General features: G+C 38.4%; 2 protein-coding genes across 2 annotated transcripts in view; both read right to left on the bottom strand.

The window, feature by feature from the left end:
- The window catches only part of NUDT3 (nudix hydrolase 3), a 26,165-nt gene extending 20,106 nt beyond the window's left edge, over positions 1 to 6,059 (bottom strand). Inside the window, exon 1 of the mRNA XM_039338876.1 lies at positions 5,458 to 6,059. Coding sequence (XP_039194810.1) covers positions 5,458 to 5,562 — 105 coding nt within the window. The 5' untranslated portion in view covers positions 5,563 to 6,059. The remainder of the gene's footprint in view (positions 1 to 5,457) is intronic.
- A 9,592-nt stretch (positions 6,060 to 15,651) lies between these two features.
- RPS10 (ribosomal protein S10) lies at positions 15,652 to 22,103 on the bottom strand. Its single transcript, XM_039338887.1, has 6 exons — positions 22,007 to 22,103; positions 20,946 to 21,095; positions 19,349 to 19,520; positions 16,947 to 17,024; positions 16,514 to 16,569; positions 15,652 to 15,745 (listed from the first exon to the last, which is right to left on the bottom strand). Exons 2-6 carry the CDS (start codon positions 21,093 to 21,095, stop codon positions 15,704 to 15,706), a joined length of 498 nt encoding a protein of 165 aa, XP_039194821.1. The 5' UTR covers positions 22,007 to 22,103; the 3' UTR covers positions 15,652 to 15,703.
- Positions 22,104 to 23,612: the final 1,509 nt, after the last annotated feature.

Consider the following 23,612-nt stretch of genomic DNA (forward strand, 5'->3'; position numbering starts at 1 on the left):
GCTCTCACCCAGCAGATTTTCAATAATATTCAAGTCTGGAAAATGTGAAATCCATTCTAAAACCTTTATCTTTCTTTCCAATAAATATTTAAAGGTTGATTTGGAGACATGTTTCAGATTATTATATATTCACTCACCTCACATTAGCTTTTAAAATATATATTGATATTTAGCCAAATTCATTACACACAGTATTTCTTATTCCAGCAACTGCCACACAAACCCCATAATAAAGCCACCCTGCACATAACAAGCTGTTGGCAAGTTTTAAATGCTTCACTTTTCCTTTCCAAATCTATTCTTTGTGGCTGTTGCCAAAGAACTGAACTTTAGCTTCATCAGTCCAAAGCACTTCATTCCAGAATGTTTCAGGCTTATCAAGGGTTTGTTTTGCACAGTTTAGACAATGACTTCTGTGATGAGACTAGAAAAAAGGTTTCTTTCTGGCAATTCTCTCATGCATACACCACTGCTTTATAAGCAAAGCTGTACTGTGACCTGGAGGTAGTCCAGTATCAACTAAACCTTTTGGCACATCCTTTGCATTGGTCTGGGTTTTATGTTTTGCAGATCTGATCAGTATGGAGCCAGTTCTAACATATTTTTTTTAAATCTTCCAGATCTTGTCTTAACTTCAACTGTTCATGTAATTTCCATTTTTTAACAATAGAAATTGCTGACTGGAAATGTAGGATTTTTAATACCATTCCTGGGCTCTTTAACAGTGAATTAACTGTATTTTCATATGCTCACTTAGTCTAGAAGAGCCCATAACCATCTCCAATCTAAGAGTTTAAAAGAGTCAGAACACTTTTTACACTCAAAAATGTTTTTTCCTGGCCAAATAAAGCCTAACAAATCAATAACATTTTAAGCATTATCATCATTTTGCTTTCCTTTCCATTTTTTCATATGCTATAACAGTTACTCTATATATGTAGTTTAGTAAGGATAGTAATATTTATTGAATAACGGTATTTGTAAATTCACTGGCAAAGACCAAAAAATAGTGCAAGGAATGAAAATCTTAGTTTTTCTATATCATGAGAGTACAGTATAATACAAAAATTACCAAAATTGACATTAACTGTTTTTAATGTGGAAGAGTGACATTTAATGTGGAAAAGTGAAAACACAACTATCTGACTTTTGCATCTGAATAATTACTGAAGACTGCAGAAGAAAAGATAGTTCAGAAGTATTCTGATATACTTGTACCATAAGAGCAACTGTTTGCTCCCAAATCCTCAGCATGCATTTTTAATATTTGAAACAAACTATCCAAGGCAAGCTTCTTACACAGAAATTTTATTCTCCTGCATGACAAAGTTTCTCATTATACGAACGTGAAATATTGCTCAACAGAAGAAACTTTTGAAAAAATTATTTATGTGCTGCTAAGATAGTGTCTTAAAAGGAAATGAAAAAAGTCATTCTGCTTGTACTTGAGGTATAAACAGAGTGTAGTGTTTCCTAGAATACAATCAGGGGCCAGAAACTTTTCCAAAGCATTAACATTCCTGAAATGCTACCTTACGCAGGCCGTTATCCAAGTGCAAAATACAAAGAGCGCATCTCTGTATATGGTTAACTTTTATTAATGTCACAAAGCTAATAAGTGGAGCCTGATAATGCTAAAGTTTATATTTAAATGCATAATATTATGCATTTAAATATGATACAATTAAACATAATACAAATATTAAGTGTTTGTTAGATGCTATAAGGTAACATATGTTAGCACCTATTCATCCCAAAGTAGAAGAATGTCATCCTCTGGTATTTCGGTACTACTATATACTTCTGTACTTCTGTGACACAGATAATACTTAGGTTTTCTAACAAAAGTACTTCTTTCTAACCTCAAACATTGAAAGGATTAAGGAAAGAGGCTCAAATCCCTATCCATTTGTCTGTCAGCAGATTAATCTCCAAAACTCAAGAAACAGGATCAAATTTAGTGAATGAAAAGCCAGCAAAAGATAGGCTGAGTCTGAAAATGAATTTGATCCAGCTGTGGAACTGGGAAAAAATGATTCTAGAAAAAAACAATCCTTCAATCAGCCAATCTATGGGACAGCTATTTGGGCAGTAGCTTGAAATATTATCAATTCCTCCATTCTGAGCCATCTCTGTCTTTCTAGAGAGGTATTATTCAGGGATCTGAAAGGATCCCAGAACCTATTATCTTCATGATTTCACTACCATGTTTTTAAATAATGAAATAAATCCCAAACCCTCAATGTTCCAGAAGCTCATCTGTAGAATTTCATTATTAACTGAAAGGCATTATTTTGAACAAAATCAGATGACTTATCGTCATCCACTAGGCATTACTACTAGATTATTTATTAAACAAACATATATGGCCTCTCAATTCACACACTGTGATTCCAGGTGACTTACAATATTAAAAATTCACAGAATAAAATACCTAAATGCCTCCCCCAATAAAGGCACTCCACTTGAAAGAAACTCACATTTATTATCATGTTCATTTGCAATAATTCTCTTTAAACAGATTTGTAGCTAAAAAAGACTATCAAATAAAATTAATTGATACACTGACCCTTATTTTTAAAGTGCCAAATTTGCTCAGTCACGTGTTTCTCTGCAGTTTTAAATTACCATATAACACTTAAGACCATTTCTTTCTGTAATGCCTGCCTATGCACAGCATTCAATATGTACTACCTACTCATGCCAACTGAAGTGCAACAGATGCCCGGTAGGAGTAAGGCTTTTTTTGTAGAGATAGCAATATTAAACATGTCCTTCTCACAAACTATGGGATTTAAAGCTTTTGGAATTACTGATTTTATTGGTTTATTTTTCTGTTGATGAAATCAAGAGTTATTTCTTTTCCATTACTCTCAATACTTTATTTATCTGACAGTATTAGAACTATATTTTCCTATTAGGTTTATTATTATAGATCTTCTGACTTTTGTCAATCATTATACCAGTTTTATAGTTTAATAATTATTTTCAGTTATAAATATAAAATAATGAACTTAGACAATAGTAATCTTTACAACAAAAAATGAACACTTGCAACCTTAACCTATTAAGGGCCCATGTACCATATTCCACATGCTATATGCAAAAACAGAAAGTTGTTCTCCACTGTTCTGCAGTTCCATCCTGTAGATCAGTGGTTCTCAACCTGTGGGTCGGGACCTTATTTGGGGTCAAACGACAATTTTACGGGGGCCGCCAAACAATGCAGTCCGCCATTTTTTCCCCCTTTTCCTTAGCTGTGCTACTCCCTTTTATTCTATTGGCTTTTGAAAGCCAATAGAATAGACTCTCTTGAATAGAGTCTAATTCTATTGGCTTTCAAAAGCCAATAGGAATTGTCCAGGCTGTCTCTGCCCTGCTGAGCCTGCCAAAAGTCCCATTCTGCAAACGGTGCTGCACCAGTTGAGTAGTCCTTGACTTACGACCGGTTGAGTAGTCCTCGACTTATGACCGGTTGGAGGTCGCGGCATTAAAAAGGTTGAGAACCACTGCTGTAGATAGCCTCCAAGTGGACAACCAGGCTTCTGAATTCAGCCTGTTGACACAAACAAAGCTGCTGCAGATTGCCCAGGAACTTCAAGAGGCTACAGGTAATCCTCAACTTACAACAGTTCATTTAGTGATCATTCAAAGTTACAACAGCACTGAAAAATGTGACTTATGACCATTTTTCACATTTACGATGTTGCAGCATCCCCATGGTCATGTGATCAAGATTCAGATGCTTGGCTACTGGCTCAAAAATGTTGGGCTCAATTGTGGTCATAAGTTGAGGAGTAGTTGTACTGTATTTTCTAGTCCATTTCTCAACATAACATTTACTTCTGCAAATGGTACAGTAGATGAATGAGAAGCCATAGAGCCACACTCTTATACAGAACTTTTAGGAAGAGGCAAGTTTTATTCTCACCTCTACTATATGATAAAGAATTTTGATCACATGACTATGGGGATGCTGCAATGGTCGTTAAGTATGAAAAATGGCCATAAGTCACTTTTTCAGTATTTTTGTAACTTTGAACAGTCACTAAACAAACGGTTGTAAGCTGAGGATTACCTGTATTTCATTCTGCAGATTTTTTTCCTTTGAGAAGAAAAACTCTTTACGAGTATATTAAACTTACTGATTTCTTAACTATACTTTCAAAAATAGTTGTACACTGAAGAGAATTTATTTAGAAGGTTCTAGAAACATTGAGATATTTTCTTTTTCCTGTTAAGTCTTACACTAAAAACCTTATTCTTACTCCACAAAAGTGTGTTTTGCTAATGGATATTTCTGATTTGTAACAGCCATAAGCAAGCATAACTATACTATAAAATGTTATGCATATAATGGAATCAATTCCTTTCTAATTTGAAAAGAAGTATTCCTACTCACTCAAGCAGTCTTCACCATCCTGCAACCTACTTGTGGTATATGTGTAACAACCAGTAACATTTAACAAATACAGTAACATTTTCTTCTTCAGCAACTTCTAATGCCAGTACTTTGTATGCACCACCCCCTTTCAGACTAGAACCAATTATGCAAACATATTTGGTAGAAAGCCCAGCTGAAACATAAGGCTTACTGCAATCAATCTGTAAAAAATCATACAATATATAAAGAATCCAAGTGCATATTTTTATTGGTGTTAAAGAATACAATTAAAATTCCCTGATAAATGCACTTCTCCTTTATTTCTCTTGGGCAGACGTGTGACATTTCTGAAGAACGGTTTGCACTCATAAGAAGTCCTGATTCCAGAAGAAAGGCTTTCAAAGCCATTGCAGTGTTTTAGCATTAACCCAGTATCTTGCTGTACTATAGGAGATCAATACGGTCTACAACGCACATTCTCTCGACGAGGAAAGGGGGAATGGAGTCACTTGCTTTTTACACGGAGTGTGGTTTCGCCCCAAAGTATTTGCACCTCCCACAAATGATTCACAAAGGGGAGAGCGCCAAGGACTGTTGTGAGTCACTTCTCGCCTAGTAACAGCCGCGTGTTCTCGTACTATTAGCCACTCAGGAACTCCGTCCGTCACGCTCTCTCTTACTAACTGGAGCGTGCATCTGCAAGCGCCGGACGGGGAAATGGAAGCACTAGTAAGCTAGGGCCGAAGGGGCACCGGGGGGCCATTCCCACACTCGCTTCCTGTTCGGCCGACTAATTCTTCGGGAGCAGCCACCCTCCCGAGCTCCGCCCCTCTCCCCATCCTCCGTCCTTCGGTGGGTACCACCCAGCGTCTCCGCCCCCCATTTCTCCCCCTTCGGAGCCCTCCAATTCGTCACACCTCCCCCCCCTCTCCCTCATGTCGGGCGTCCAGTTCCGGCCCGACACTAGCGCTCCCCGCCTCTTCTCCGCCCCCCCCCCACCCTTTGGCAGCACCCTTGCCACTTCTCTCCTGTGGCTCTCCCCTTCCAACCTAGCCTACGCGCGGCTCACCGACCTCCTCCTCGCTCTCGTTGCGGAAGCAGAGGCAGGCCGCCCGTTTCTTGTATCCGTCCCCGTCGTAGGTTCGAGTCTGGTTGGACTTGAGCTTCATCATCTCCATCGGGGAAAGGGGTGGGAAGGCCCACCAGGGAGGCAGCAGCGAGATGAGCCGAGAAAAGGGTGTCTGCTCCGCACTCGGGTAGGTTGGGGTCTCCCTGCCTGAAGGGGGCGGGGGACCCACTATCCCAGAGAGTCTGTGTCTCCTCACACAACAGCCGAAAAGGAGGGGAAGCCCCCTCTGTACCGCTACTTGCTACAAATACTGTCGCCGTCCACCCGCCGCCTTGTTCCCTCTCTCTGCTGCTCCCGTACTAGTACCGCAGCTTCTGCCAGCGTTTCGGCCACCGCCGCCAACGACGACGACCGCGGCGCCATCTTGGGGCATACTACGTCAACGGCGCAGAGGCAGCGGGTGGAGAAAAGCGCTGCCCGGGATTTCTTCCTCAGCGCATGCTACGCAGGTAGCGTAATCGGGGATTGGGAATCACTCGCCCCTTTGCGCTTCGGACACCCGTTGCAGAGCGTCTCCCAACGCGAGGCTTGAGCCCAGCCGCACTACTGTAAGTCAAGAGTGTGGAGAACGCGGGGAGGGGCACCGTATGTGCTCCGCTGCCGTCACACTCTTACGCTATCGCCGTACACGAAAGCCACAGTACTGTAAGCGGGACGTCTGGCGTAGCATTTTGCTTAGGGCCTCAGGCTTAATCGCGGGGCTGCGCAAATCGCGTACTGTGAGAGAAACAATGCCCATCTTGTGAGAGTAGAGGCACGCCAAAAGCGTAGAAAGAAAGAAGTCTTATTGCAAGCTTCGATAAAGGGAGGGAGGGGTAAGACAGCTGAATAAAGGGTGTCTCCTCTGGGATGGCAAGAAAAAAACGAGAATGGCGTATTTGAAGCTACTCTAAAAGAAATGGACGTTTCGTATCTCGGCGAGTGCCTTAATCTGTTAGGTTTCGTGAGAAATCATATTTTCCGAGCATTAAAGCTGTTAAGATTTTGTCACTCACAATGTACAATGCCCCGCCCTGTTCGGCTTTCGAACCTTTTACCCTAAGGATATCCTGAAGCAAGTGGATCGATCCTGATGAATGTCATTGATAGAGTGGCGTGTCCGCGTAAAAGGAATTAGTTTTTATTTAAAAAGTTGCCTCGACTGGCCCCAATCCACCACAACAACACATCATCTTTTCTCCTTTGACTTAATCTGGCTTTTCGTAGATGAAAGGCAGGAATAAGAGAAGGCAAACTTCCTTCAGAGTTGACAGGAATGGGATCTAAATACAAGATGTCTGCCGAAAGAAAAAAAATAGCCTGTTTCCTCAGCAGCAAAGTTAACCTCTGCCCTATAAAGGAGCAGGTGACGGCAATGCAACTTGCCTCCTGAATAACATGCATTGCTGTTGTTTTAATAACCTATAAGCTGTGATAGTTTATTGTCTCAAAATTTAATGAGAAAGCCAGTATTTTACTTAGTGAGAAAGGAGCCTTATCTGACCCAAAGATGCTTTTCCAAAAGGCTACTAGACCATTTGACTTCTCATCCAATCAGTTCTGATTGATGGGGAATGGAAGGATTTATATTCAGTCATTTGGTCATTAGACCAACCCCCTATATACAATATAACAGTTTGTAAGCTCCCTCTTTTCATGGGGTTCCCAAGGCTACTGGAAAAACCATGTTTTAAGAGATTCCCAGAAGACTAATAGGATTGGGGCTAGCCAGGGCAGGAAAGGCTCATCTCCTGGGTCCTGTCAGATGGAGCCGTAACATGCTTCTCCTGCTGGACTGGGTAGATGTAACTAGGGAGAGGTAGTCCCTCACTTAACCTGGTCCCATAATATGTAGGGTGTTGTGTCCTGAGCTTGCAAAGGCAGGCTCGGGACGTTGCAATGGTCCTGGGCAGTTGCAAGCTGCCTGGGACCAGACTGAGTGGCGCCGGCTTCGCGTGCATACACAAGGCGCGGAAGCGCACCAGAATGTTAGCTTTTTGCCCGGGGATTCTATTAAAGGAGACAGAGAGGCCTGCTAGCCTCAGAGCTGTGACGGAGAGAGAACTACTGAAATAAAAGGCTGTTGGAATTACAGAATGTGCTCTATTCATTCGCCGTTGACTCGAGGACTCAACATAGGGTATTAAAGGTGAAATCCCACATCTCGAATTGAACCTGGAAGCAAACTGGTAACCAATGCAATTCATGGAGCAGAGGTATAATGTGTGCAATCCTAAGAGCATGCATAACTGCCCATGCCACCACATTTTGTACCAGTTAACCTTTTAGATACTGAAATATCTGGAAGCTTAACCGGCAAGTTCCATTTAAATCACATTACAGTACTCCATTTAGGGGGTGACCAAAGCATAAATAAAGCATAAATAAATATGAGTAGAGCATCATGATCCAGGAATGGGTGCAGTTGGAGAACAACACTGTATAAAGGTCTATATAAAGACTTTCTAGCCAAAACTGCCGCCTGGTTACCCAAGAGCTTTATATGGATGTTAAAATACGAGAGAGTACCAAACCCTGCGGAACCCCAACTAGTAGGGGCCAAGACTGAGACCTCTCATTCTTGATCAACACTGCTATTGGTCCTATAGTAAGGAAGGAAACAAGAACATTACAGTGCCGCCCACTCCTCCCCCCGTGAAGCTAATATAGGATACCGTGGTTGATGGTATTGAATGCCGGTGAGACATCAGTAAGAACCAGGATAACTACACTACCCCTATCTTGCTATTGCCAGAAATCACCCAAAAGTGCAATCAATGCCATTTCCATCCCATGTCTAGGCTTGAATTCTGACCTAAGAGTCCAGATAATCCAATTCACCTATTGAAAGTGTTATATGACCACCTTATTTACAACCATCCCAAAAGTGAGAGATTGGATAATGGATGAAAATTATTCAATATGTTGGGGTCCAGTAATGGCTTCTTGAGGAGCAAACCTATGTCTCTTTAAGAGGCAGAACACTTATCTCAAGGAAAAATTCTAACTATATCACCCCCCAAGCAGCCTTAGCTAGCCAGGAAGAATACAGATTTAACGACTGCTGAATTCAAATTCAAGAGGACCCTGTTCAAACCTTTCCCAGATAATAGGGACAGACTGTGCCTATTGCACCTAAAGTGGACCTGTATTAGGACTGGTGTTTAACTGGAAATAAATTCAAGCAATTTTATCCAATAAATGCTCTGAAATTCAACTGCATGACCTTGTGTGTGAACTTCCAAGTCTTTATCCAAAAGGGCTCACTAAACGGGACTGCTAAACGGCTATTGCAGATATAATAAGAGTATTGCCATATTTGGAAGGTTTTTTAAGTATAGGATAGGTATGCTCTCAATAATATTGTCAGCTCCAATGCTAAAAGGACCCGAGTTCAAGGATCAAAGCCTAGGCTGGTGTTAGTTTCAGTTTCAAACATGAAACATATTGGGTTCAAACATATTACACGACATGACATATTGTTGAACTGACATTTAATTTTAATTGCCTGCATACCTCTATTTATTTGAAAAATGTGAGAAGAACAGTTTTGAGTAATTGCATTTGTATTAACAATGGAATCACATTAGAATTCTACAGGGTATATGCTGTTGCCATGTGCACAATGCTGACTACACAGATGCTCAGTGGAGGAGGTTTAATGGGAGATTAAAAAAAGAATCTCTAAAACTTTACAAAATGTAATTTGTGCTTCATTATAATTTTTTTCCCTCAAAATACACATCCACTTTCTCTATTCCTTATAAGGAAAATATATCTAAAATACAGTATACTTTTGTTTGTGTGTATAATAAATGTCCTCTCTCAGAGGAATTTCCATGGTATAAACAGTCTGTTTCCCATTATGGGCATACATTGTACCAAACTATTACAAAATATCGGCAGTGAATCACATCAGAACTATTAAGGGTCCTGAACTAACCATTCTGCATTTGTTGCTTTTAAACAAACCCTGTCTCTGAAGAAAGATTTGGAACAAACTTTCAAGATTAGTCCAAACACCTGTCCATGGCAGGAATCTGCATACTATCCCATACAAATGGCTATCACACATTTGAAAATCTAATTGATAGAGCATCCAGAACTCATGAGGCAAACTATGTTGAATAGCTCTCAGATGAAAATTTTTCAAGTTTGGGTCTCCCTTTGGAAAGTTTCCACTCAATGGCTCCTGTCCTATCCAGGGGCACTAGAGGATGAATCCACAGCCAGTATACAACTGTTACTATGTCTCCCCTTAGCTTTTTCTTTTTAGCATAAATGTACACAATTCTTAAACCTTTCTTCACAGAATTTAGCTTCCAAATTCCTCACCATTTTTATTGTGCTTCCATGGACATTTTCTCTTTTATCAAAAAAAATCACTGCTGCCAAGAACCATGGGACAAATTAGGAAAATATAAAAAGGGAAAAAGCAGAGATGTATGCTTGAAATTCATGAAAGAAAAATTTAAAAGACTGAAGGATCCTGCTTGCTGGGGATGACAATGAAAGTGCGAAGAATTTGGGGAGAGAATTCCAATTAAGCCAAGTATGGATTCATAAATTTTGAATCCAATTTTTTTCATAGTTTGCCTTTTAATTTTTTTTACTAGCCCTAACATTGAAGAAATAAAAACATTAAAATATTCCTTGTTTGGATAAGTAAAATACACTCAGGTTATATTTCATTAATATAGGGGTAAGTAATTCACCTCCCTTTCCTTGATTGCAAGTAATGTGGAAAGTTATTTTTTCAAGGTTGAACGTGGGATAGGAATAGATAATTTCTGAGATTTAAAACTATTTCCACTTTCATCCTTGAAAATACCATAATCTATCCCAAATGCCAAAAATTGACCTCAAAGTGTATACATTATTTAAAATGGAGCATGGAAGGGTAAAAATTCAGTTTGTCTCCCAGTGCCCTCTGACTTCCAATTACATCTTCAAGTGAGAAAAATGTGCTGCTGGTAATCAGTTATTCTAGCAACTGCTAGCAGTATGATCTGTGTGATATTACCCATGAGTTGCCAGCTCTGCATTACATCTCTAGCTGGTTTCTGCCTAGATGTCCAGATAAGACTGAAGGATCATCATTTTCTAAATGGATTGTACAGATTGAGATTATTTTCCAAAATTAATAGGATATTTCCAATGCTGTATATTATTTAGAAGGAAACAGTTACCACATATGGGCAAAACTGAAATAATGGAGCTTTACTTGAAGAAACAGAATTCATAAACCACATCCTTGTGAATAAGCGTATTCCATTTGAATAGGAAATAAAAATATATTCTATTGGAGTCACTAAATATATGAATAACAGCATTTACGAATACTGTTAAAAATAGAACTGTTGTTTTAACATTAGAAAGATTCAGTGATTCAATATATATCTAAATAGCTCAAAGAAATCAATACATCAAAGGAAAAATCCATCTGTTCCAAAACTGAGCTGTTAGCAATTATAGACAAATTTTGTGATACTGTATCTGAATATATACAGGTATTTTTCCTTTGTGTTTAGCAACCATTCAGTTATGTAAATGATGAAAAAGAAACTTAACGATCAATCCTTGCATTTACTATCTTTGCAGGTCTGTAAAGCAAAAGAAAGCTGAAACAAGAACATAATAGTTGCAGCTGCTTCCCTTAACAACTAAGTTGTAGATCCCAATTGTAGTCATTAAACTAGGACTACCTGTAATTGAATAATTGTCTAAAACTTACTATGCAAGTAGTTTCTGGCTTACAACCAATTGTTTAGTGGCTGTTCAAAATTAAAATGGCATTGAAAAAAGTGACGTATGACTAGTAACCACATTTACAATCAGCAGCATCCCTGTTTGGGCCTTTGGAAACGCATATATTTACAATGGTTGTGGCATCCCAGGGTCATGTGCTTTCCATTTGCAACCTTCCCAAACAGCTTCCACCAAGCAAAGTCAATGGAGGAAGCTGGATTCACTTAATCCTATGATTCACTTAACAAAAGCAGCAAAAAAGGCTGTAAAATTGGGCACAACTTACTTAACCACCACTTTGCTTTGCAACAGAAATTCTGGTACCAACTGAGGTTGAGAACTACCTGTACTAAATTAAACTTGTTAGGAGAAAGCTGTCAAGTTTTGCAATAGTTATAACTCCCATTCAGACCAACATATTTTGTCACTAGGCAATGTATTCTTTATGGGATTTCATATTCTGCTATAACATGCAAGCTTATTAGTTAGCCATTCATAATCACAATGATTAGAACAAAAAGTGGTTAACTTGCAAAAACCATTAGACAAGTCATGCCCTGTTGAGTCAGAGATATTTCTTTACCTAAACACACAACCAGAATGACCTAGGGAGGACAGAGGAGGAGTGGGAGCAAGAGCAACTTTTGACTTCCTGCCGGCTTCCCCAACTTGTCTCCTTGAGGGAATCTGGCAGGGAGCATCAGAAATATCCCTTCCCTTTCCACCAAACAGGTTAAGTGGTTGCTGCTTGGCCAGGGAGGGAATGATGGATTGCAAGACTGGCTGGAATATTCAATGGAATATTGAAAATGAAGACCATGTGACTGCACCCGAAGCAGCCAGTAGTTCTGAAGCAACCACAACTTCCCCAAATTTAGTTCTCTTAGGAGTCATGGGTCCCAGATTTGGAGGCATGCTGTAATTTAGCCTACTTGGGGTACCTTGGTCCAAAAGTTGCTGCCCTATGATGCACTGTTTCACTCAATTAAAGGTCATGAGAGTTTTAATCGTATATAGATTATAAGCATTCAGCAGTTATTTTTAGGTAAAGATCAATTCCAGAAGTTATTTCAGCATTCAGCTTGCTGGTGTGTATGCTCATGACATGACATTCCTCCAGAAGCCACAGAAATCCTACAATAATCCTCTCCAGTGACTCAAATCATTTTTATAAAATATCTTGTAAACTAAGAGACAACGCAGTGCTGCCTAAAAGTATAGATATAGCAGTGAGGAGTTTCAGGTTTAAGCTTCCTCGTCAACTACTGAAATTCATTGACTTTGAATGAATCGCACTCAGCTTTTTTTTTCCCCTGTGCCATCAGTCAGCGTTGATTCTTGCAATTGCCTAGTTAGTCCCTGCAGTGTGGCCCAAGGTCATCCAGCTGGCTTCATGACGAAAGTAGAACTAGAACAGTTTCCCAGTTTTTAGCCTAACACCTTAACCACACCAAAATGGTTCATTCAGCCCAGCCTATTTCACATGAATAATTAATGTACTGACTAATAAAATTATGAAGCTGAAGCTGAGATTGGATTTGACAATTATTTGGAATATCTGGAAATTCTGTAAGTCAGAAATAGCAACTGATGGAAATCAAATGGAATGTGTTACTATTTTTGGTACCAATCCTAAATTTAGTGCTTTTGAAGAAATTGAAAAAAATACCCACAAATATTTCACAAAAGAACTTTAGATACTGGTGCCCATCTCTATTTCTACATAAAAAAGTAAAAATTATTAGGCCAAACAATTAACACCAAGTTCTGAAAAACTCTGTAAGGCAAACTCAAATTTGCTTTCTCAATACACACAATTTAAAATATATTTCTGATTATGTCCTGTTTACTTTTATTGGTCATTTTGTATAAAGCCTGGCACCTGTATTTTCATTTTTCAAATAAGAAAATAAATGGAATAAGAGATTTCTTATTCTAGTGTTGATGAATAAGTATAATATGAATAAATGCATTAGCAAAGGATATCACAACTATTCTTCTGTAAAAAAAAATAATAATAATGACCAGTTACATGGGATATTTCTAAAACTGTTGACACTTTATCATCATCATCTGAACTCCAATAACATATTTAGTAGGCCGTATCTTCATCTAAAATTAAGCAAGAATATCAACAAATTAAATATCAACAAATTAGCTCTATTATGGATCTACAATTTTTAAATTCAAAATTGACTGATAAAATGTATTATTTGAAATTATTGCTGGTGAGCAAGAGATTACTGAGTATCTCAGGACCTTTTTTATATCAGCAGTATTTTGCATATTGAGGGGTTTGGTTCTCCACAATAAGCCATTCGATAGTAAATAAATTTTTGGTTTTCAATCTACACACTCCATAAACTAAGGCTAAATCACCATATGCAATCAGTAATGTTGAGAATGGGATTTTTGTTAAGATCTTACCAAGTTATTAAAAATAAATTCAAGATTAGGGTTACGTGCATAATCACAATTGCAGAAATATTTTACACAGAATTGGCTATGCAGCAAATTGAAATCTATTTCAAATAGCACCATGAGCTTGAAGACTTAAATTCTTGCTCAATGTTCAGACATAGCTGCCATGATAAAAAAAATATTTAAAGTATATATGTATATATACTTTGTAGGTCTGTGGTTATTCGGGTTTTCTCCCACGTAAAATTGGAAGTGTCTTGGCGACATTTCGACGAAGTCCCATTCGTCATCTTCAGGCTGGTGTTTTCGGCTTCGTGCTTCTAGGAGCAAAATACATACAAAATAAAGTGTCTATGCCCATTCTATACCATAAGCCATTTAAATCTCCAGATCACTTCCATGAGACTAAATCCAGCCACATGCTTCATCTGGACATAAGAGGCCATTAAATACAACACATATATAAATTCCAATATTAACATCATTATTGAATGCTAGGGAGAATTTTTTCAACCCTCTATTGGTAAAATGAATAGTGAGCTATAATACAGTTATAATGATTAATGGCTAGAACTGCATGTCAGAGGTAGTTCCCCAACATTCCATTTTCAGCAGTTGTTAACAGCTAGAACCAGGAAAAGGGTAGATATTCAGTTTTGGAACTGGGACCAGATTTAAATCCTCACTTAACTATAGTAAGTTAATTGGATCAGGGCTTTTCAATCTTTTCACCCATTGTACTACTTTTAGGATATGGCAATATCCGAGTACCACCAATCGCCTAGCAAGGTGTCAAAAACTTGACCAAAAAAAGGGGGGGGGGAACGTACAGGTAGTTGACTTACAACAGTTTGCTTAGTGACTGTTTGAAGTTACAATGGCACTGAAAAAGTGCCCCCCAGCCACAGCCAAGCAAGGCACTTGCCTGCCCACCCGGCAGTGCTCTTCCTTCTGTCCGAGGTTTTCATTGTTGTGAGCATTTCTGTTGAGGATTGGCAGTGGGGGTGGTGTGGTGTGGTGTTTGGTTTTTATTCCCCCCGTCTGCTGGGTGTTTGCAGCAGGTTTTGGTCACTTCACATGACCCTGGGACACTGTGACTGTCATAAATATGAATCAGTTGCCAAGCATCTAAATGTAAATTATAAGACCTTGGAGATGCTGCAACATTCCATCTGATCGGCGCTTCTTCAGGGCTCAGAAGCGCCAGGATCAGCGCCGAGCTCCAGCTGGAGCCTGGTGCTGATCCTGGCGCTTCCACTGAGCCTTGACAGTCCCGAAGAAGCGCTGATCCTGGCGATTCCGCTGAGCCCTGACAGCCCTGCAGCTCCAGCCATCTCTCACTCAGGCTTGTGCGGTGCTGCCACCGGTTCAGTTCATTCCCCTCCCCCACTACTTTTCTAGGATGGTCACATACCACCTGCCAGGTGCCAATGTACCACAGGTGGTACCCATACCACTGGTTGAAAAGCCCTGAACTGGATGGCTTTAGACCAATCACACACTTTCTTAAGCCCAACTCATTTCACCATGGTTGCTGTTCCAAGAATAAAACTAGATGAGACCAACCTTCATGTGAGCCATCTTGGGCTCACAGATGAAAAATGCTGCAACATACTGTAATAGCAACATAAACCAAAACTCCAATGATATGAGTCAAGGAAACCAAAATTAAAGATCAGAGTAAACTATACACAGAATTAGTTAATTCATACAAATCACCATCTATTTCAACAAAGAGAATGACACTATCAGGGCATGAGATTGACACTATATGGCTAGTAAGATCAGGAAATAACGGCTACTACAAAGTCTTAATCTAATTGAGGACCTCCTTTGAACCCTTGAAAATTTAGAGTGTACCTTTAAAACAGCCAAGATTTCCCGTAAATCCATTTTTGGGGTATAACTTCCACATAAAGCAAGAATTAGAATCTTGCAGCTTATAAATGCATCACCATTTCAGCATGTTAATTAAATGATTCAAGAATAGTGATTTTTTTCACATTTTTATTATACACAAGATGCAAATAACAGCAAGTTTTCTACTGAGGGGGTTGACCACGCCCACGTCCAAATCCACCTCTCTGTAAATTAAAAAGAAAACATTAAAATTGTTCCACAATTACTGCATGAGTCAAAGAAAAAGAGAGTTGACAGGACTTAAAAGTAAACAAACTAGGAACATTAAAGTAGGGTAACGATGCCACCATTCAAACTATTGGGCATTTGGACAAAAAGATTCTTTTCTATACCCCAGGTAGAAAAACTAAAGGGCAGGAGCAAAACATAAGAAGTCATAGCTCAAATATTCAAAAGTATTTCTTTTTAAGTTTAAGTATTTCAATCATGGTGCAATTTGGTCAATAACTGGCTAAATTAAACTTACTAATACCCTCCAAGTAGCCCTCATATTATGCTTGGGAAAAGAAGGCAATTAAAGAGAGCCATAACTCAAAATGAAAAAGAAGCAATTCTATATTAGTAAATATTTTCTCTATTTAGTTGCTATTATTCGTATGATGAAGGAAGGTCCCTAGGTGTACCACATCGTTACTGCTGAAACAAGCAAAAAATACACCCATAAACAGTATTTTACATTTACTGGCAATTAATACTTGGATCTACATTTCTACCTGTACAGCTAATGATAATCTAAATTCTATTAACAGTAACATTTTTAATGCAATGAGATGTTTCCTCTTGGAAGGTGAATACAATTACATTCTCGTGATTAATGCTTGATGGAATTTTGCATTACTTAATCATCAGGGCATACTGTTCTTTCACTTTTATATTTAAACTGCCACATATTTTTAGCATGCATTAAACATAGTAAAATACATTATACTTACAAACTGAAATTCAGTAGCTGACCCAGCACCAGCTTCTGCCTTTTTGTCTGCACCAGCTAATAGCAAAAAATAGTATACGGTTAAGAATGCCATATATGAAGATTCCTATCACATGTAGATGTGCCTAAAGTTTATTAGAATACTAGAAGTCCAGTACAACGTATAATCAGTTATGTAATTTTACTGCTGAAGTCAGTATATATTCTTACCCTAGCAAGTGTTCCTTCCCTTGCTTGTTAAGAACAACAAAGCTCTGATGGAAACTCTTTTCAACCATAACACTATCCTTCTAAGCTCAAAGTTTTTCCAAAGCACAACACAACCGAAAGGACAATTCTTCCTTTTGCAGAAGTTCATGGTCAGGACTACAGAACGTAACAACAATGGCAAAAGATAGTTATCTTTTCAGTTCAGCAATAAAGTTAACACTTACGAGGAGCTGCACTTCTTCTATAGGTATCCCTATCAGCTTCTCCTCGTGTAAGACGAGCAGGACGTTCACCCTCTAAACCTAAAAAATAAAAATCACAATTTAGTTTGAAGATGCAAAATTATGATTCAGCTAGTATTTACAATGAAACTAGATTCATTACTTTTGAAAATAGACAAAAAATTGATAATATCAATTGTTTGGTAAAAGCCAAATAAATCAGAACTAGATGCAAATATTGTATCTACATCTTCCATAGAAAAGGTATGTTTATGATTCACTGGAACCAAGTGCAAATATGATGGTTCTAGGCAACTGTTTTGTCCTCACATCAACTTCGTTGATTATTTTAAGTTGCCCCAAACCTATTCATTTGAGCTCTTTCTCCTATACTGCCCATCCACTCTGGTCCAGCATTCTAAAAGCCAATCCTGTCAATCTAATTAGATAAACTATCCATCATAATGCCACCTATAGTAATAAATTCAAACTGTGCCTATAGCTCTGAATTAAATGAGAAATACACCCAAAGCTAATTAATCGAACACTGAAAACAGGAATAACTGAATTAGTCAGCATGTCCCATCAGGACCAAAATTCTGTCTTCATTAGGGAAGTGCTGTACAGGCAGTCCTCAACTTGTAACAGTACATTTAGTGACCGTTCAAAGTTACAACGGCACCAAAAAAGTGACTTATGACCGGTTTTTCACACTCCTGACCACTGCAGCCACCCTATGGTCACATGATCAAAAATTGGAGTGACTCGTATTTATGACGGTTGCAGTGTCCCTGGGTCATGTGATCACCTTTTTTGATCTTCTGACAAGCAATGTGAAAGTCAGATTCACTTAACAGCTACAGTGATTCACTTAACAATTGTGGCAAGAAAGGTTGTAAAAAGGGGCAAAACTCACTTAACAAATGTTTTACTTAGCAACAGAAATTTTGGGCTCAATTGTGGTCATAAGTCAAGGACTGCCTATACTTCAAACACAAAGTCCAAAGGTGCTTCGGGGTGGGGATAGGCATGCACGCCACCCAACAGTACATCCTTTAAAAAATGGTGTCTTTTCCTCGGTTAACACTATAGCCACATATTCCTAGGAAAACACATATTCAATTAAGGCCCATTCATGTGATCTCTGAAACAGCTTGTGACCCGCACTATCAGTATCTTCTTAATTCAACAGTGTATCTCCCTGGGATAGTGCCGTTAATCATAAACCTCGGAAGGCATGGCTTCCTTCAAGAGGTGCCAATAAATGCAGAGGGTATATGTCATTCCAAGACAATTTTCTAGCTTCAAATTTGAAGTATACCACATCTCTAGTTTCTAACTGGTGAACCAGAATATATTTTATTAAAAGGTGCATGATTTCAAATTTGTCACTTTTTATAACTATTACTAACATTTAAGAGGTCAATGAAAACTACGCCCGATTTTATAATCATGTATTCTTACAGACACAGTAATAAAATCCCCTTTTCAACTTAAATTATTCCTTTACCACTTTCATTTCACCTGGCAACCTAACCCATTTTAGAGCTATAATTCAGGTGAAAGTGAGATTACTTAAAACAAGTGGCTATAATACAAAAACTGGAAAAAAGTATAGACACTGTGCTCTGTTCACACATTGTTAATAGCTAATGAGTCTTTTGAAACTGAAGCAGAACAAAACTTAAATAGATAGACAACCACTTCACTACTTGCCCTGAAAATTTAATTGAAGACTAAGTATCACTGATATAGAAGTACTTTATATTTTACAAAATATTGTTCATGTATGTTGCTAGAATGCTCATGAACAATTCTCTGAGAAGGTGAATGTTAGTATATTTCCCTAATGAACTAATTTCAAAAAAATTAAGAACCACCTAATGCAAAGCTTGGTTGTCAGTATATGTGAACATAATCAAAACCAGAAGCAATTTAGACAAGAGAGCACAATAATACAATATACAATACACTAGCACAATAAGCACATGCTATTTTCTTTGTAAAGCAACTGCAACTGGCTGCAGCAAAATGGTTGCTAAGTAAACCATTTCTGTGTGTGAAAGAGAACGTGTAGTGAATGTGAATGTGTACTGAATGTGAATGTGTAGTGCAAGCACTTAGTATTTTTGTTTTAGAAATAGATCTCAAGGATCATTTAAATTTTTGTTAACTATTTTACAACTTAAACAATGCATTAAAGAATATTTTAAATTGTTAATTAATGATTTATTATATGCTTTGAACTCAAGATGTGCAATATAAATATTTAAATAAAATTAAAGAACCCCCCCAAAATACCTCCTTTCTTGGCAATAAATACCAAATCCAGAGAAACATTAAAAATTTCACTAATAAATCAAAACTATCAAAGCGAAATTCTAAATTTCCAAAACAAAACTCACCTTTGGGCCTGGGTCTGCCTGTTTCAGGACGGCTGCGGCGCAAAGTGGCAGGCACGATTTCAGGTGGTAGGTGGAGATAATCTCGCAGGTATTGGATACCCTCATTGGTCAAATACCAGTAAAAATGCCTCCAGGCAAACTGTTCCTTCACATAGCCTCGAGATTTCAGGGACTAGGAAGACACACTAATTAGTTGTTGGAGAAAAGAATAATATTGTAAAGATATAATTAAAGCTAACTAGGTTTCTATCCTGAACTGTTCAGCCATGTTTCTACACATCTTCTAAAATTATAAACAGATAATACTGTTCTTTCTTCTCTCTATATTCAAGAATTAGAAAAATACTGCTACTTCGTGAAGTGCAACTTTTTCAAGCCTCAGGTCTGCTCTTAATCCCAACAAGAGCTAACAACAGAAAATACCGTATTTGCACGTTTAAAATCCCACTTCAAAAGTTTTCTCAGGATCAGCTTGCCATGGAGTAGTGTTTCTCAACCTTGACAATTTTAAGGCATGTGGACTTCAACTTCCAGAAGTTCACATGCCTTAAAATTGTCAAGGTTGAGAAACACTGCCATGGAGGATTAAGACAGTACTGTACCTCCTGGAATTATTTCTAGAGCGCTACTTAAATATAAAAGTCATGCCCTATTACTAACTTTTCTTTCTTAAAATGAAACATGTAGACTAAATGCCTGTGGCAATGATAGGTATCCACAGGCATTTATTGAAAGATGGTTGAGGACATGAACTTATGCATATCTTTGTATGCAAATAATGCTGTGCTGGGAGCTGAGAACCCAGCAAAGGTAGACTATACAAGGCAAGAAGGCCTAAACATATTGAAGAACACAACAGATATGTCTGACTAGGAAAATAGAACAAGTTCAAATTATACATAAATGGCAATATATAGAGCAAGAAGATAAATCTGTGGAATTTATCTGTGGAAGATAAATAGTGGAATGTTTTCTTGAAGCAGGAAAATAGAATTTTCAAGGGACTAGTATTGGTAGAAACGAAGTTGGTAATATGTAGTCTGCAGGAACGAATGTTTGTCAAAAAAAAAAAGCAAAAAAGGCTATTATGTAAGAATATGATTGTGCCCATTTTGCTATATAGAAGAGCTAGGTTTGTCAGAAAAATATAAAAATAAGTTGAATTTAGCGGGAAGATGTATGTGTGTTAAAACAAGAAAAGATAGGATCAAGAATGAATGGGTGCTGAATGAATGTGAATGTGATCAATACAAAAATGAATTACCAGTACAGAATAAATATACAGCAGTGATTTGGTCATAACGAGAATAAAAAGAGCAAAACAAACATAAGAGTGTTTATAATTGATAGCAATGGAAAGGCCAATAAAGTGGGGGTTTATGAAACGTATGAGCTTCTCAGAGAATTTAAAGAGCAAAAGGGAATACAAGAAGGGTTTGCAAGGACAGAAAGGCACTGAGAAGTATATTGAAAAGTGTTAGGTGTAAACCAGGGGTGTCAAACTGGGGAGTTTGACACCCCTGGTGTAAACTAACCAACTGCACCATCAAGGCAATTCAAAGATCAGTTTAACTTGCTGGTTAAGATAAACATTTACCTGCATTGCTTTCATGACATGGAGGTTGGGCACATTTTTGTCAGCTAGTTCTGGATGCTTAGGCATGTGGACATCCTTCTTGGCTACCATCACACCCTCCTTAAAAAGGAGTTCATAGATTGCAATGCGATTTTTTTTAGGCATCAGCATCTGTGGGAAATATAGATTTTGTTGTCAACTGCAGTCCCTTATCCAGTTCAAAGTAGCACTAGTTGTCAAGAAACACTACACAGGTTAATACATTAGCTTACTGCTATGCCAAAAAACTGAAAGGTAAAGGACATACTTGTGCATCTCAACCACTACAAAATTAGAGAAACATCAGAGAAAAACTATATTATCTCAAGATTATTTGTCCACTAGCCAGTATAATCTACAGTAACTGGAGTGGTCTCAGGAAGACAGACCACTTTTTATCACATCCCATGTTTTAACCGGAAGTAGAAAGAATTAAATCTCAAATCACCAACATTGAGACATATTTCTTTCTGAAAAAATAGCAATAACTAGAGGATGAGACGTGAAAGTTCCATTGAAACTAGAAATGCTTGGCAGCTTCAATTGACAAAACATCAGGCATGATAACAATATGCATCTCTTACAAATTCTAGCATAGGAATCAATTCTCTTTAAAATTATTTGGTATAAAATGATAGTTGACCTCTAGTGAAGTCTTCGTCCTTTATACATAACTTTTAACTTTTCTGAAATTTTTTTTTTAATGTAAACAGGGCCACAAACTGCAGATGTAAACAGGGCCACTACTGAACAATGTGTTCCAAAAAAAGTTGCGATGCACGGGACGAACTTTGCTGCCCCCATCCTAGAATCCCACAAAAGTTCCCACGTTATCTCTACAGAAGACACGGCCTGGATAACTAAATTGCCCGCCTTCCAAAAGGCATCCCTATTTTTCTCAAGTCTCGATTCTCCCCGGCCAAATCGAGTGCGACGAAAGCAAAGAACAGAGTGCCTAAGGGCGCCAAGGAGGAGTATCGGACAGTGAAAATGTAGGATGCGGACGATGCGCGGAGGATAGACTAATAAGAGCCAGGCCTTACCGTGGCAGCGCTCTCAGGACGAAGGCTGAAAAAGAAAGAGCATGCGCAATGCGATCTCTTTCTGCCTCGGAAGGACCTTTGTACTTAAGGAGTCGGCTAGTCTAGTGCCTTTCAGCAAAGCCTCTACTACCGTAATCGTCCAGCAAGAGCGTCGAAATTAGCTATTACTGTATTTAGAATGTTTAGTTTCATTTGGGGTAATTTTTGGAAGTCTTATTTTATTTTGTTACCTAAATACCTGTAATTTATACAACGAGGGATGAATTTGCTACAGATGCTGTGCATAGCGACCTTTACATAACTTATGCATTTTGCTGCGTTACACTTTTCTGGTTTTTTGTTTACTGTGTGCTTGTGTCTTATGAGCTGCCCACAAATAAACCAATTAAGTGTCTAGTCCAGTTTTCTACTCTTGTAGTGGCAATGATTATGAAGTGGTACAAGCAGAACATGACTACCCATATTTCCTACCTGATGATGAGACACATTGTTTCCAGTGGTGGGATTCAATATGTGAACAACCGGTTTTCTGTGTGGATGCTGCTTCTGGAAGTTCGTTTTGGGCCTGGGCCACAAAAAATTAGCTACCGGTTCTGTCGAAGTGGTGAAAACCAGCTGAATCCCACCACTGATATTTGTGTATGCCGGACAAAAGGGTAGGGCTTTGATTTAATTTTTGCCTTCATTATCTTGACTTTTTTGACACACATGCACACACATAGACATGCACATGGAAGGAGGGAAAGGAATATATACAAGGTTACCAGTTTGGGGCTGCAAAACCTAAGATTATATAAATCATAATCCTCACGGCTGTCTATTCATATTTTGGCAACCCAGATCCAATACATCTAGCCTCTCCCATAATAAGATCAGTATACAGTACAGCTACTGTGTACAAATCCCTTGTCATCAGAAATAGTGAAAAACCTATTTTTTACTCATTTGGAGCAGAGCCACAACTGACAGAACCCATCTCATTCCAAATTTAAATTGACCAGAACACCAGGCCTTTTTTGTAAATCAAGATGGGCACCCTTTTCAAAGAGACTACTAAACCCATGTCTAAAGCAGATATAATGCTCTTCCAGATGAATATCAAACACAGATACATAAGAACCCTGCATAATGTCTGGTCAGGTATTATGTGAATAGTTATGGAAACCAGATGTTTGATCTTAACTACAGTACAAGCCAACATGATCGTGGAGGACAGTGCTCAGTGACTGGATGTGAGAGGTTTGCTTGCAACAGCCTAAAAGTCCAATAGTATGGGAGATCCCCAGCCCTTGATCCTATTGCCACTGACTTCCTAATTGAGGCATCACAAATTATTCAGAAAACATGATTTATTTCAGAAAAAGATGGAAACCCCTACTTTAAAACTAGATAGCTAAGTAGCAGTATCGGATGGAAACTAACCAAAGAGAGAAGCAACCTAGAACTAAGGAGAAATTTCCTGACAGTTAGAACAATTAATCAGTGGAACAACTTGCTTCCAGAAGCTGTGAATGCTCCAATACTGGAAGTTTTTAAGAAGACACTGGACAGCCATTTGTCTGAAATGGTATAGGGTTTCCTGCCTGAGCAGGGGGTTGGACTAGAT

This window comes from Crotalus tigris, unplaced genomic scaffold (assembly GCF_016545835.1).
Source record: "Crotalus tigris isolate CLP2741 ecotype Arizona unplaced genomic scaffold, ASM1654583v1 scf7180000017550.10884619, whole genome shotgun sequence".
In the NCBI taxonomy this organism is placed as follows: Eukaryota; Metazoa; Chordata; class Lepidosauria; order Squamata; family Viperidae; genus Crotalus; species Crotalus tigris.

What these genes read in the sequence shown, in the direction of transcription:
- RPS10 (XM_039338887.1), bottom strand. Translation starts at nt 21,095, where the DNA reads ATGCTGATGCCTAAAAAAAATCGCATTGCAATCTATGAACTCCTTTTT. An exon ending in TAGAAGAAGTGCAGCTCCTC is followed by an intron (nt 16,570 to 16,946) that starts GTAAGTGTTAAC and finishes TTTTGCTATTAG; the next exon opens with CTGGTGCAGACAAAAAGGCA. An exon ending in CAGCTACTGAATTTCAGTTT is followed by an intron (nt 15,746 to 16,513) that starts GTAAGTATAATG and finishes TTTAATTTACAG; the next exon opens with AGAGGTGGATTTGGACGTGG.